This window comes from Linepithema humile, chromosome 2, assembly GCF_040581485.1.
Source record: "Linepithema humile isolate Giens D197 chromosome 2, Lhum_UNIL_v1.0, whole genome shotgun sequence".
Taxonomy (NCBI): Eukaryota; Metazoa; Arthropoda; class Insecta; order Hymenoptera; family Formicidae; genus Linepithema; species Linepithema humile.
This window is the reverse complement of record NC_090129.1, coordinates 4,005,075-4,021,469: the sequence shown is the minus strand read 5'-3', so window position 1 is coordinate 4,021,469 and position 16,395 is coordinate 4,005,075. Positions and strand designations below refer to the sequence as shown.

The window sequence follows — 16,395 nt, the reverse complement described above, 5'->3', positions numbered from 1 at the left end:
CCATAAATTATTTCACTTATTCTCCATTAATACATGCAAGCTTGCTATTTTTTATATTCTTTTTAGTTTTATCCTTTTGCGCCAACATCATTCCAGAAGAATGTTGTTGGCATGTGAGAAATGAATGCATGCTTTATTAATTCCATTTTTGAGCTCTCGCTGAACTATATATGAAAGCATGACGGTATGAAAGAAATTTCATTAAAATTGCCGTATTCTGTTTCTCGGAGATTCCGTTCCTTACCAACGCAGGTTATTACACCATCCGGCTGCGTCACCGGGACTTTTTCGAAAAGGCAGATGCACCGGCTGTCGCGACATTCCGTTTGGATCACCCGTGCTTCGCATTGCTCGTGGAAGAAGCAAGATTCGTTCACGTTTGCCGCTAAAATAATATTTGATAAATTTTTGTTATTAATTATGAATTTAAACTAAAAGATATCAAAAACATGCAACATATAAAATATATATTTGGAAATATTTAAAAATGAAATTTTATGTTTGCACTATAAAATAACAGTTTTTCTACAGTTCAGATTTATACTTTGAATAAGTAATCTTTGATCAATTTTTTTGATAGTTTGAGCTGTCGACACAGTTACGCGAAAAAATTGTTGAAAATTGTTTTTCCCAGCAAATATATTAAAAACCTTTTGCTTTACTTTTTACTTGTCAGTTTATTGCAGCAATGATATTCATCATATTGTAATATTTCTATGCGCTAAGATTATTGCCTAAGTCACGATGATAACCAACCCAGCTTGTTCGATCGTGAGATTATTTGCACGGTTTACTGGGAGATATGTATATCATATGCGAAATCGCAATTAGTGGGTACGGCAAGTCGATCGAGAAGGAAATGGAATTATTTTCGATTAAGATAGCACTAATTCATTTAGTTAGTAAGCATTCACGAAAATAAATTAATTGCATTGACATATGTACAGGTTTATTCAACTTGCGTAAAATTTCCTTATTTACTAAATTTTATTTTGTGAAAAAATTATAGTTTAGAATTGAAGAAATTTAGAATATTTAAAAAATTTGCTTAAAGAACTATAAATAAATTAATAAATTATTAATAATGTTGATGCACACGACATTTCATAATGCTGCAGTTTGAAAGTTCTTTGAAACAAAAGCCACTTTAATTTCTTTTATATAAGTCAAGATGCTCTTTCGAGACTTTTATAGCTTACTACACACGTGCGGTCATAAAAAAATATCACGCAAAGGACAAAACAGAAAAAAGCTTACCGTGTCCGCATTTGTCAATATGGTTGGTGGCCTCGAATTCTTCTTTACAAATACACTTCTTCTTTTTTGTCTCACAATAAGAACCTCCGAAACCGCACTCTTTGTCCACCTCGCAATCATCGCCAAACTTTTTTGTGCCTCTGCCGGATAAATCTGAAAAAAAAATGTAATTAAGAAAGGTAAGATTCTAAAGCTTTTACACGCTCAATATTATACACTTTTGCACATAATTATGTTTAACAAGTCTTCGTTCATCTCCCAATTTGTTGAAGGCCCACGCAAAGTTGAATAAGAAATATTTCCACATAAGTACTCACATGATATGACATCGGATGAAGCTACCGCTCCATCCATTCGACAAGTACATATTGACTCCGGAGTTACTTATCTTTCCTCTTTATATTGCTTCGTAATTTTTCCCACCCGCGCGGATTGCAATTTCACAGAATCAAAACATGACGTCACGTATTTTAGCTTAGTTACTCGAAATTTTATTATTGATAAAAATTCCAATACCAAATACAATGCGCGAACCGAGTAACGAGAAGAGAGAGAAGGAAAAAGAAAAAACGAAACAAGAATTTATCCATGAATAATTTTCTCCGTAAGGTTCTCTCACGATATTACCGTTGCGATAACAATGCAAAAATATTTCCTTGACTTGTAAACTAGTGTAAAAGCCAAAAAATATGCATTTGCATAAAAAGAGAGATGTAATAAATTTGACAACAATATAACTGTAGATTTATCGATATTTCTCGATGAAGAGAACTTTTTAACAAAATGTCAGTGACGTTTTGCAAAAGAGCTGAATATCCCCTTTTTCAAGGTGACAGAGATGTTTGATTGCTGCATTGTCGGTGAATAATGACTCACCTACTTCCACGCTATCGTATTCAAGAGAGGACCGAAGGACTCGTTGGATAATACTGCGCGCGATTTGGAAAGATGGCTTTGTAATCTTCGCGCGCCGTTAAAAAAGATGAAATAAATCTAGCTCGCCAAAAGCAAACTCTTTCATTTCTGTCACAATTTTTTCGACCTGTTTTCATTCTCAAAGCATGCATCTCTTATTGTCGAATAAAAACGCAGTCGCTAGATATTGCAGCGCAATAGGGTGTAAATAAATAGAATTAAGGGATCGATTTAAATCGAACTGTTAATTACAAAATTGCGATTACAATCAATCATCATGAAAATTTTTAATTTTTTGTTATTCAAATATTGTTTTAAAATTCCTCTGATTTGGCATTAATAGTAATCTGTTTAAGGAATAATATTGTTTTTTGAATTTGTAACATTATGCCGTTGATTGAGATCATATTGATATTATACAGAGCTGCAAACAACGACTACATACATCACAAGCAATGTGTATACCCTGCGTACACTCTAGGAGGTTTACACACGTATCGTTGGTTGGTCAACCGCAGAAATTTAATTAGTGTATAGTGCCAATTTTAATTATGCACAGATATTTAACTTGATATTCTTTCGTGTTGTAAGCAATATAACAAATTTCATATAACAGCCTTCTTTAATTAAATTAACAAATGGATGATTGCTATTAAATCTGCTGTTTATATGATTTTACTAACCATATTAAACGAGAAATAATTGCAAGTACATAAAAGAAAGAGAGTCAAACAGAGTTTTACTTTTAAAATTATTTGTATAATGAGAATCTTGCTTTACTCTATAAAGTGAAAATTTTAAACAACATTTTTATAAATTTATTTTATTTTTATTTTAATACTATTCTCTCTTCCACAGATTACCTTTATTATGTCATGCTAAAAATTCTCAAGAAATGTTAGTTTTCTCAAACTAAACGATCTGTTCTATGACTTGGAAAAACTGAATCAAGGGTGGCGACTATTCGACGGCTCAAAGTTAAAATGGCGCCAGGCGGGTCAATCTACGCGTTAAAAGTGGGTCAATTCGCTATGGCATGACGCCAATGTTCTCACGTGCAAAACCTCCCACGCCTACCGTCGCCACCAACGCCGTCGTCGACTACCCCCTTTTCTCTTTTGAATTACTTTCTGACCCGCGTGCGTGCGCCCACTTGAAGGCTGCATACACTTCTGCACGTTCGTGCATGCCTTTTAATCGGCTCAGTGATCCGAAAATCAAATCGAGAAACGCGCGATAGACTGCACTTATGACTACAATATGAACAGTAAATAAATTATTAAAATATTGTTGTCTAGAAGGAATAATTGCATTGGCAGGTGTAATTTAATAGCGCGGCGGATAGAGTTTATAACATCGGTATTCAATCGTTTATTCTAAAAATAATGTCCCAATTTTTAGATATTTGTGAAGCTTCTCGTGAACGTTAATTAATTTTCTTCATATTGAATGAATATTAAATGAATCTCTTTACTTTGATGTATAGCTTTCATCGGTGCAATTATACCCCATTTTACCTTTGCGTGGATTCTTTTATACTTTAGCATAGATACTTTGTTCTCGCGATGTAAAAAGATTGATAATTAATCACTTCCAGTTCAACTAATACCATTTTAATAACATACTTTCAAAATGCAGTGTACAAGAACATCAATTCATTTTTCTTTTAAAAGAAGATAATGTTACCGCTATTTTGTTAATTATTCATTGCATCATCCGAGAAACTTTTAATCTGCAATTTCTTTATAAAAATTTAGAAATTTCTAATTGTAAACGAAGAAAATTTACAATTATTATTAAAATTTAATTAAACTACCCTTTTATTATATTATAACATTAAAAGTTTCCGTTAAAAATTCTGGCAAAAGATTTTTCCCAAGTAGATTAAAAATTTCTGTTAAAAACTGGATATTGATACAGCAACAATCGTATGGAGAAAGACATTTTTTTCCGATACTCGGGGATAACTAATGTCGAGTTTATCTGAAGCTCGATAAAAGGCTTTATGACGAATTGACACGCGAATAGATACATTGCTTATTAAAATATCGATTTGTTTTGACGACGAATCAGACTATTCTCTACCAATAGTCCAGACTAATCATATAAGATTTTTTTTATTAACACTTTCACGTATTTTTACGTTTATATTTTGGTATAAGTTAGGAATCGGTCACGAATTTTTACGTTTATGCTTCGATATAAATCAGAAGGCGGTCACGTAATTTTACGCTTACTGTTTTTTGCATCATTGTATTAAGTCGTGTAATATGAAATATCGGATTCAGTTCAATATAATAGAGTGGGCTCCAAGCGTTGAGCAGATCCGAACACATAACAATCGCGAAAGTGTTAAAATTTTTTTGCATAATACTTAGTATCTTTGTACCAATTTCTTTTAATAACATAGTTCTCTATAATTGTAATATTTAACTTTCATATCAATTTAAAAATTGATTCTAAATTTATTCTCTCTCTCTCTCTCTACTTCTCCTTTAACTCTTTTACATCTTGAATTTCAAAATGTGATAAATGAGGCGGAAATTTAAAGAGTCTTTTTCGAACATGCATCTCACGAAAGGAGTTTGACGTGCGAGTTACGATTCTCTGGAGAACAGGAATTCCGGAATCGGTACGATCGTCGAAATAGGCAGTCTGCGGTTACTCGTATTTATGTGTTCCACTTCATATACGCGCATTATATAAACTACGGCCAGAACCGACCAACTCAAATTTGTTCTTAAAGTCAGATGCCCATCACTTTTGAGTATTAAATTGCCTTCCTTGTATTATATAAAATGTTTGCGTTATCAAGCGTCAATTTGTACACAAAAATTCAGAAACGTGGAAGAGCAAACAAAGATAATTTCAAATTCTTGTTAAATTTTATTAAATATTAACGTCTCAAATAAAAACCATAATAATATTCTTTTAAATTTATAATAATCATTACATCTAAAAAGATTAAGTTTTTTTTCTCCTAAAACACGAAGCGTAAATATGGTGGATTAAGCATATTGCGAAGAAACACAACTGTCCAAGAAATGCGGTCAACATTTAATACACGAACAGTAGCATAATAAGCGCACTCATAGCTATGAACTCGTAGTCGGAAAAGAGATCGATTCGCGGGATGAAAATAAAATGCGAGCTCGATTTAGCGGCATCGGATTCTTAATTGCGTGGATCGAGTATCATCACGGTCGCGCACAACGACAGAACGTTTATAGGAAGATAAATTTCTACCGCCTTTTATCCGTGTCATCGGAATCGATGTCCGTATTTTTTTCCCCGCTGGAAAAAGGCGCATAATAACGTTAATGACAAAAAGTGCAAGCGGCTCTATGAACTTGCGTGCGAGCGTGTTAATATCGCGACATCGTCGTCGTCACAGCACGCAATCCTCTTCGAACTTATACATAGATTACAATCCTTTTTGTGGGACGAACCTTTTAACGAGGCTAAAATCTAACATCTGCCAAACAAACACAGATTTCAATACCTGCAGGTCGAAGAGATAATAATGTATTAAAAACATTTCGATCGCTCGAATACGTATAGTTTTAATTGCCAAGATGAAAGATAAAATAATATTTAAAATTAAATCGTGATTAATCGCATTAAATATTTCTTTACAGAATTTGTCTAGAAATTTACTGCTGGGTATATAAACAATGTGAGTAATCTTCATTCTCTTTAAATTTCTAGTTAGTTTCCGGATTACTGTGAAAGTAAATCTGAAAAGAAAAATGAAAAAATTCTTTTATTTTCCCTGCCAGTATCATTGCCGTGAAATTAGGACACTCAACTAACTGCCGGTCGCATCGTGTTTATTAATTGGAGCTTTACGAGTTATTTCAACTTTTGCTCGATAACGGTATACATCACAATTTCCTTCCAATGATTACACACTGGAGATGAGATAAAACCAATGAACCTGTAGAGTTTAACGAGCAATTAGTTGTCTTAGAAAACGTCGTTCAATAATATCGTAATCCAAACAACGATTTACAATTATCATGTATAAACTTATTATCATAAACGCAACAAAAGAAATGTCAGTAAATATAATAGTGACAATTAATTTGAGAAGATACTGCTAATGTGATAAATATAATGGTTAAAATTTCGTTTTCAGATCTTTTTTATCTCAAAATCGTGCTTTTGCAGCTAGTAAATTTTGCTGGAAAGCGAGCAATGTGTTTGCCGCGAAGAAAAAGACATAACGTAACGTATTTTGAGGAATACCTTGCAACAGATAGCTATAAGCAATGCAAAGCACGAGAAGCAACCAACTTCTTTCGAAATGTAGGTGCAAATCGATTCTCGCGTTTAACAAATGCCGCAAGCAGTTTACTATCAAACGCAGTTTTTTTATGAAATTTATTGAGCGACCACGAAATTAATTTTGCTTGCGTTGAAAGATTAAAGCAATAATGGCAAAACGTAATATTAGTAATTATTGCTAATTACAAACGTCACTAAATATTGTAAAGAATGATGGAAAGTAATTAATTTATTGACTTTTTGATAGAAACTTAATTGCAGTCACAAATAACATAATATAATAATTCCGTATCACCGTTATTACTTTAATGATTTAATTATAATTGCTTCCAAATTATTATTGCTTCATTACATTCGGTCGGAATATTACATTCATTGCACTTATTACACTATTTGCATTTGCATTAGCGATATTTTACTTAATACAATTTCGATTTTCAAACGTGTGTAATTGTGCATGTTATCGGGAAAGTTGGGTGCACGTGAATCCGCAGTGCAGACTGCAGTAACTTTATGTCTGTTGCAACCCGAGCGTTCGTTTACCTCGTTGTTATGCGGAAAGATAAAAGGAAAGATTACATAAAATTACGTTTAGAAATAAAGTTGCAAACAAAATATTCCGCGAAACTTTCCAACAATGTTTTTCTCAACCCTTGCTTTGAACAAATATTAAAATTTTAAGCTTAATATACAGCTACTCTGTCATATAGACACTTATTGCCACGAACATTATTCTGTGTATTAATCGTGCTAGAAGCTGAAGCACGTTTGGGAAATATCTTATTCATGAATAAATAAAATGCGCAACGCGAATGCAGTTGGCTGATTGCATTCCGTTGCGCCAAATCCCGCACAAGAAGGCATGAGTTTAACTATTTTAGAAGAAGAGCCCATCTCAAGGCGCGTGTTCTAATTACGTTCTAACTCTAGAAGAAAAAGAGGCTTCAACACGTGTAACTCTTTGGAGATGTCCGACGTAATTAAGTGCCACGAAGTACTAGTTGTACACGTATCTATAGTATGCATTATCTTTTGTGTCGGCATTGGTCGGCTGCCGCACTGAAAATAGATCTCTAGAAAATAAAAAGCGCAGACCGTAAGTCGACGATAACATCGCTCTAATCCGCCCTTACGAACGAACGAAAGTATCTACCTCGCGAGATAAAAGCACATGCTCATTTCCGTAATTAGCGCTTTCAAAAAGTGCGCATGCAACGAACATGCCGTTCGATACCTGTCTAATAAATATCGAGCAGTGGCGATATTTATAATATTCAATGCGGAATGAACAAGAATAACGATACTCTATTAAATGCAACATAATGCAAAAAATACCGCCCATATTACAGAATGCGTGTTGCCGATGTTAAAGAAAGAAAAAAAAAAAAACGCGATAGCACTCAGTGCGATCGATACTTGACAGTGATTAAAACTTGCGCCGGCGTTGTTTAAACTTTCACGCACGAGTTAAGGGAGAAAGAAAACCGTGGAGGCTACTTTGCTAGGCGAGTAACGCGATACATAATTCAGTAAGAAATAGCAGTCGTCGGAAATATGAAGACACGCGTGATACATATCGCGCCCGCGCACTACTTTTACAAATACATTTGGCGGATCCTTACTTCTCGAAAGGAAGATGAAACGTGGCGAGGAAAAAGGCTTATGTAAAATGCAAAATATCTCGCGAAAAAGAAAAAAAAGAATATCGATTGTTTACTTGTTCAACAATACAGTGTTATATAAAGTTGAAAAGCGAGGACGCGCGATATCATAATCTCATAGTGAATAAAATAACTGGCGGAAAATTGCGAATTTTTTCTGACGTAATTGAGTTGACAATGTAAGTACAAATTTTCATTATTTGCGACATAATCGATTTGCTATTCGTAAGTCGCGCAGAGTCAGCTGGAACTAAGTTTAAAACAACTAACATAGAGTACTAAAGCTTTCCAGTCATGCTAAAGTTACTATCGCTAGAATTGGAGCATATTTCACCCAATTATTATGCGCGGTAGTTTATAATTTTGTCAGCAAGGTAAGGTCTGCGATTGAACAACTACATCATCCAGAAATACGTGTGTCGACTAGTCTACTTTCCTGCGCATTACCTTGCCATATAGAGACTATTACAGCAAATGCATTCCAAAAGAGGACGCGATTATTTTTCCACATCAGACATTTGTACTTGACATTTTGCGGAAAGTACAACTCTTTTTTTATATCCATGCCTTATATTCTATATAAATGCATATTAGTTGCAAAAAAAGTATTACAAAGTTTCTTGTTCTTGTTCTTTTTTTTTCTTTTTGTAGTTTTTACTTTTATAAGTGATTGCATAAGATGCAACTAAAATATAAAAGTTGAAATAATTGAAATGTTTCACCAAATTGTATAAAGTATAAGCAATAATACTATTGTGACATATTTTAAAAGTTTAATGCCAGTGAATTTCGCGCAAAAATGTGACATGAGAAAAATTATTTTTACATCCCTTAAATCTTTTAATGTATTGTAAAGCCTTGAATCTCGCACTGAATGTACTTTGTGTCAACGTGTCAGCTTGTGAGCTAAGCTCCCGGTGCATCTATGTCGCAGAAACGTGACTATTGCGATGCTTCAGGACGTAATATCCCAAGATATCGATCATTCCAGTGTAAAGGCACGATAATGCACATCAAGGTGATTCACGCACGCATAAGTGGGAAATTATGTGCGCTAATAAATAGAAAAGCGAATTCAAACGACATAAACGTGAAAAAAAACACTCTGATTTTTTTAACGCGTTGCAGATATTTTCTAAACATTGTTTGGAATTTTCTGTTGTTTGAAAAAGTCTACGTATCTCACAATCAGTAAACTCATATTTATGTGACATTGCCTATATTCACATAAAATTGTGTTATCTGTGGAATCCAAACCAAATAGCAAATATATGAAGAAGATATAAACTTCAATACTTCTGCAAGGACTATAAAGTGTTCATTTTTCTCTTTGAGTTATAACAATAAACCTAATACATACAATTTTTACAGAAAGTGTGTGAATATTGTAAAATTATGAGAATTTTTCAAAAGCGCTTGGATCCAAAAGTATCTATGATTAGTAAATAAAAAAACGCATAATAATAACAATTGATAAATCCAATGCTTGATAATAATTTAAGAAATTTTTTGTTGAAGAAGTTTAATACAAATTTCAATACAAATTACTAATTAATATTTTGATACTACATATATTGCACACTCAATTTCACGCTCTACGGCTCAACAAACATTTATCTTGTTCATAGAGAGCTTTCTCACTTTCTTATATTAAGAAAGAACGTAGCAACATGCTTCATGAATATATCAAGAAATTTTGTGTGACAAACTTTGCCTGGGAAATTTGGGCTAAAAGCACTTCAAATATGCAACATAAATATTTCTCTTAGCAACGAGTGTGCAAAGTTGATTTCTTTGAAAATTATTATGATAATGTAGCGAGAGAGAGAGAGAGAGAGAGAGAGAGAGAGAGAGAAGAGAGAGGAAAAAAGTATAAATGATCAATATAATATCCTTTTAGACTAATCTTTATAGAATGTTGTGATGAACCGTAATGGAAAAAGTGATACGTGCTACATGACGTAAATAAATAACGGCTATGTATACAAGGCTTGCGTATATCGTTTATTGATCTATTTGGGATGTTTTATACTTAGCGCTCTACACACGTATCTCGCATCTCTTGTTTTTGTATTATAGTTCGAACTATTGCGTTCAGCGTTTCCGATAAAAGTAATTTTATTTTGCATTTTAATTGAAAAACTTAACGACGTTGCTTACGCATTTAAAAACATTAATCAGTTTTTACTAAGAAATTCTGTAATATTCGCGCATTAACGACATCAATGTTAATTATATCAATAATTCATTTGCCAAAGTTGAAAGGCTGTGAGTTTTCAGAATTGAATAACTAATTAGCTAACACGTTTCGATAAGATAAACAATTTGCACAAAAGGTGCAAATTTGCACAAAATGGCATATTGATGTTTTGCATCACAGAATAGAAGATAAAGTGAAGATAAACGTCCAACTATTTTCCTGCATTTTTTTTTTTTTTTGCAAGGCTGAATGTATTTTTTAGATGGAATCTTTAAAACCGCCAATGTAATGCCAAATAGAGGTACTTTTTAAAATATGTAATGTACATTTAGAATATGCCTTTTTTCACACAACAGACTTATGTTTGCATCTCAGTAATTGTGTGACTCCTTTTTTATTTCACTATTTACATACAAATGTAAACTATTCCAACTCAATATAATGCGGCAAAATCCGACGTAGAGTTTACGCCCTGTCGCCCATTGACGGACCTATCGCGCAGAGTAAGACGTAAGCCGAGCGTGCAACAGTCGAGCGTGTGAGTTAATCATTAACGGTATCTCGAACTCCGCCTTATGCATATGCAAGAACCGACATCGATTTCGACTTTGCGAAATCGAAGGGCGGTCTATCGCATCTCTCGTCGAGCGTTCATCTCGCGGGATTATTCCGACTGTACACACCTGTCTACCTGATGCTCCTGCTTCGATATCACAGAGAGCAGTCGATACGGGCTTGTTTAAGATTGGCTTGGCACGGTGCCACTGTTGAGGTCAGCGCGATTTGATCAAATTTGATGTAATATAAGATACGACGTATGAAACCTCATCGCGCAATCGTCATAAGCAGATTCCATATTGCACAGTGAAATCGCTCTTCCAAACTCACGCAATTATGCTCGCTGATGTGATGAGAAAACTTACGGTCCATTGAATTTTTGCAAGAGTTGAGACATAGATACAGTTTTGAATTCAAATTTTATTACATTTTCTAAATGTATTATATTTTTTTGTATCGTATTTTATATATTTTTTTCAAGAATTAAATGCAGATCGAAATCGATCATTTTATGAACACTAGTGTGTCGTTATCGCTGCTGCATGTAATGCAATTTGTGAATGCATCTTCGAAGTTCAGGTTATAACTCATCTGTACCATGTAGATAAGCGTTATATCAACTTGTCTCGTAAAATACGAAGTAATCTTTTGATTAAAAGTGTAGCAAACGTTCTATTGGTCCGTCAATACATCATACGCTTCATATGATCAACTCAGCTGTGCGAAGTTCCAATATCGAAGCAATGTACAATCATATAATTTTTGTAGCAAAATTTCTGCCAATGTGATAAATAATAAACAGACTTGCAATATTTATTCGCGAGTGCTAGCAGAAGACCGAGAAATCCGATTCATCAATAATGGATATAAATTGATGTCACCAGTTTCCAATATTCTCCGAGCGCAATTTGTCACTAGTCGTGATGACATTTCTGTTGTATTACGAGAAAATAACCGAGAGGGAATGAAGCGCTACCTCGAGGTATGTGAGAATCTTTCATTAAAATACAAAGATGGCTTTGCTTTGCACTTGACACGTGCCGCGTGTACCGTCGGTGCTCGCGTTGAACTTCCCATTCAGGTCATTTAATATTTTGAAATAACAAAGAGTATATTATCATACATTTCACAATTTTACTTATCTTTTTTGTTCTACACTGCATTTTGTAAAATGTCTTTCTATTTTGATAATAATACATTTTTCAATTTTAAATTTATTGTAACATGTACGTTTTGAGCTCAAATAATAAATGCGCCAGCGTGAGCCATCGATGATGCACGCAGGCTGACTGGAAAGACACGCAAAAACGGCTCGACACGGAACATGTCATTATCTATGCGAGTAAATTGTTCAGAGCTTGTTACAAAATTGGCTTGAAATTATTTACCGCAAAATATTATGGAATATTATAAAATTATCTTGAAATATTCCTCTCGCGTTGTGATTCATTTCTTTTTCACTTATTTTAACGAGAAAACATAATTAAATTAAGTAATCAATTTGCCCAGTCAGGCAAAAACGATTGTTGTAATAATTCAAAAAGCGGTAGAATTATGAATCGAGGTTGACAAAAATCCAACAATACCGAAACTTCAACAATACCGAGATCTAACTTAGCAAACTCGGAGAAAGTTTGAATCGCAAACTTTATTAGAACAGTCGATAGAAATTCGACAACACGAGTGTTATACAACAAACAAAATAAAAAATTATATATGGCAAAGAAAAATATTTTCTAAAAAAATACTATGTTTAAACGGTATATTCAAATATGCACACAGAGCAGAAAGATACAAAAGATATTTGAAAAATAGAAAAATAAAGATTCAGATTTCGATATTTTTTAAATCTTTCCATTGCTTGAGACTCGAATAATATGGAAAAGTTATTTTGTAATAAATGGATTATTATAATTTTTGCAATAGTCTCAAAATATTTTTTGCAAAATCTAGCATTTATTAAAATGCTGTTCTGAATTAGTAGACCTAAGACAAAATTAAAATCTCTAAAACATGAATTAAGTCGAGACAAATCGTTCGATAATTTGATTGACTTCATCAGAGATAACACCTCTGCGGCACATAATAAATACAGAAAGCACAGCTGGTGATTAACACTAATCCAACAAATCTGCAGCAAAAGGACGGATGAGAGAGAGAGAGTAAATGAGATCGCATACATCCTGATTTGATTGATCGAGCGCAACAGTCTGACAATGAACGTGTCGAAACATAATAAAGCGAGTGTCAATCAAGGTAATTGTGAAATTGAGATAAATATCATATATCCTAATCAACCTCGCACGTCAATCAGGACAAAAACATAAATAAATCAAAAGAAACACCTAACGAGTCTAGAATGGCGCAAATAATTTTTCGGCCTTTATTCCGCAACAGGTTTTGTTATATTGCAAATGTTTTTATTTGCTGCATTGTATTGTTTTTTCGTAATAAATCATAATTAACTATTGCCGTTTTATATTTGTGTGTATGGAAACTTTATTTCTCAAAAAAAGATTTAACTTTTTGCACCTCCGATTAAATAAACTCGACGATATGTTTTATGACAACAAATATATATACGAATGTTTTAAATAATGAGAATAGTGATTATAATTTACAAATATCATGTCTTGTGAACCTTTTGACAGAAATAGGCTATTAAATAACAATTTAATATCTCTTTATGTGTTCCAAAATCATAATGAATCGTAAAGGATTAACATCAAGCTTACTTTAATTTTTAACAAATTTCAGTGATTAAAAAAAATTTTTGCCACTAAAATTTTCAATACTCTGAGTTTATTTCGGGATACCATTGAAAAATGTACGTATTGAGAAACGCATTAACTCGAATAAATTGAAATAAATTGAATGTATCATAAATGCGAAGCACTAAACTAACAGATTTTCAGCAAAAAGAAACATAAGATTCACATATTCTTTCTGAACGAGTGTTAGTTTACAGAAACTGCGCGGATCAAGATGAATAAAAGATGAAGGATGTCAGAAAGCTAAATAGCATACCGAAAAATTGCGAAAGAATATTCAGAGCTAGACAAAACATTAAAATTGTGTAAGTTGCTTCTTTTATAACGATTAATCTGAATAAACTTTAAACGAACACGAGAACAATTATGGATAAACAGATAAGCAGATCAACTTTTCATATGCAAATGCGAAAATGTGAAGCTGCTTTCAGAAGTTTTGAAAGATTATGCTAATACGTCTCGTATTTTCGGAGCGGATTAACTAAAATCATTTAAACTTATTCGTTAAAGGAAAGATTATTGTATCAGAATTGTTATGTAAAAAATTGTTCACATTCTCGATTTACATAGAAGTTTTCTTTCTTCAGACAGAGTCAGATTTCCAAGGCACAAATCACGGAAAACAGCCACGTTTCAAGATAATGAAGTAATTTATATTCCCAATATATAAGAGTTTTTGCGGAATCATAACGCGTAAGAGAGGTATATAAATCGAGGAAAAAGTTTATATTATTTACGCGCTGCTGTCTGTGTGTGTGTGTGTGTGTGTGTGTGTGTGTATGTGTGTGTGTATGTGTGTAATCAATATTTATTTTGAAATGTCGAAGTTAATAAATAGGCAGGTCCATAAGCTTTGAAAATTTAATTAGATAAATCTTTTAAACTTTTCTTCATCAAAATCACTTTCCGTGGATATCATTGCATGATTGATATAATATTATTTGTAATGTTTGAATATTTTAATATTACATATCAACAAATCCAGCGCTAATCCGTCGATGATGAACGACTTGCATGCTAATTATTCGCAACTATGTAATTTATAAAGAACATTCATTTGCATTTTAATGCAACATTATGTCCTTCGTGTGGTGCGCGCATTATGTAATTGCACAGGATAAGATAAGGAAACAATTTATCAAACACACATCTCGCAGATAATTCCATTTCATTTGCAAAGTGAATTTTTTCACTCTAGTAGCTTGATATCTGTTAATTACAGAATTGTTAAAAGGCGTCGCAACTTTACCGCATCACTTGACAACATTCTATCTTAAGCGAATAAAATGTTTTTGAACAACACCAAGCGGAAATAAAATCTTCACGTTACGTTTCACGTTATTTATTGCGAGAATTATGCGATATCGTTTAATCAATCATGCTTATGCAACATATGCAGTTTGCAATATATCTTTCACGTGCAATGTCATCATCAACAAAGCAAACTTAAAATCTTATTCATCTCATTCATTTAAATATTCATTCCAATGGTTTATATATTTTCTAATGTCAAACTTAATCTTTAATATGTTTTGTTTAATATAAACGTATTTGATATTAAAGAATAAAAATTGTATGAACATCGTATGCTAAAGCGGATGTGAATAAAAAATAACTCCACTTTGCTGCTTTTAAGAACACAAGGGTTCTGTTTTTCATTATATTGAACAGACTATTTTTATCTGCGAATACTGAGAAAGAGCAAAACACTTTTATAAATAATCTTGCAGTTTTCAGCTTATAGATATTAGTGTATTAGCGAAGTGAAATTAATTATTATATAGAATTATGTGCAAAAAAATTAACAGATAATAATTATCAGCGTGAGAAATAATTTACTTAACATATAAATATTCATAACTAACTTCAATTAAAATGTCTCAAATGTTTCTCGCCCATGCTTGATACGGTTAGAAATGTTACATCTAGCGCGGCTGGAAAAAATCACACACGCCTCGCACAAGATCCCAAACAAGGTCGTAAACAGCATGCAACAACGAGCATTAGTCATTATTACATAAATCCTCACCTTCCACAGAATCCGGCAATCCTAAAACTGGTTGATCAAGGATAATCCAGGAGGAGACCAGGAGGACGTAGAGTAGACGCACGGCGATGGTACTGCAGGGGGTTGTTCCCGACGACGAGCACGTCGGCAACGGACAGGTCGTCGCGGCGACGCGCATCTCTACGACTGCTGGCTTCTGGCCCCACGCGGCACACCTGCGGCCTACGCGTCGTATTCGCACGCACGCACGCACCCGCGACCGTATGCCGTACCTGCACGCCCACGCAGGTCAACCCTGCCTGGCCTACTTCCGGTATCACATCTCCGGCCGATCGCGGAGGTGTACGCGATCGATCGCGCGCATAGTCGCCGCCGCAGAACCCGACGTCGTAGCTCTTTCTCCCCTTTCCGCCCGCGTGGATCACCCCCCGCGCCAAAATGATCTAGCAATCCCCCTTGTTGTCGTTCAAAAGATCCACGCCGCTGGCGCCGTCAAGCTCGCTCGCGGATCACGGAGCGCGGTGTGTGCGCGTTACGATTTGCGGAGTTGCGATGCGCGCGATTTCAGATCGCACGATAAAGCTCGAAGTCCGAATGAAGACGACGGTCGACGCGACGATCCCTGCTCCCGTCGTTCCGGTACGCTCGCGCCGTCGTACGTACCCCGTGCGATTGTGCCGCGTAGCGCAGTGGAAAGGCGCGGGCACCAAGCAACGACCGGCCTGACTCGCTCCGAGG

General features: G+C 34.3%; 1 protein-coding gene across 4 annotated transcripts in view; it reads right to left on the bottom strand.

Moving 5' to 3' along the window:
* jus (julius seizure) overlaps positions 1-16,394 on the bottom strand; it is a 27,722-nt gene extending 11,328 nt beyond the window's left edge. The window contains exons 1-3 of one of the 4 annotated variants that reach the window (XM_067350484.1): positions 15,679-16,394; positions 1,258-1,410; positions 245-385 (exon numbers count right to left, since the gene is read on the bottom strand). In XM_067350484.1, the coding sequence (XP_067206585.1) occupies positions 245-385; positions 1,258-1,410; positions 15,679-15,835 (451 nt within the window). In that variant the 5' untranslated portion in view covers positions 15,836-16,394. The remainder of the gene's footprint in view (positions 1-244; positions 386-1,257; positions 1,411-15,678) is intronic. The other 3 variants (XM_067350485.1, XM_012369910.2, XM_012369912.2) reach the window with 3 other exon arrangements.
* Between the last annotated feature and the right edge of the window lies 1 nt (position 16,395).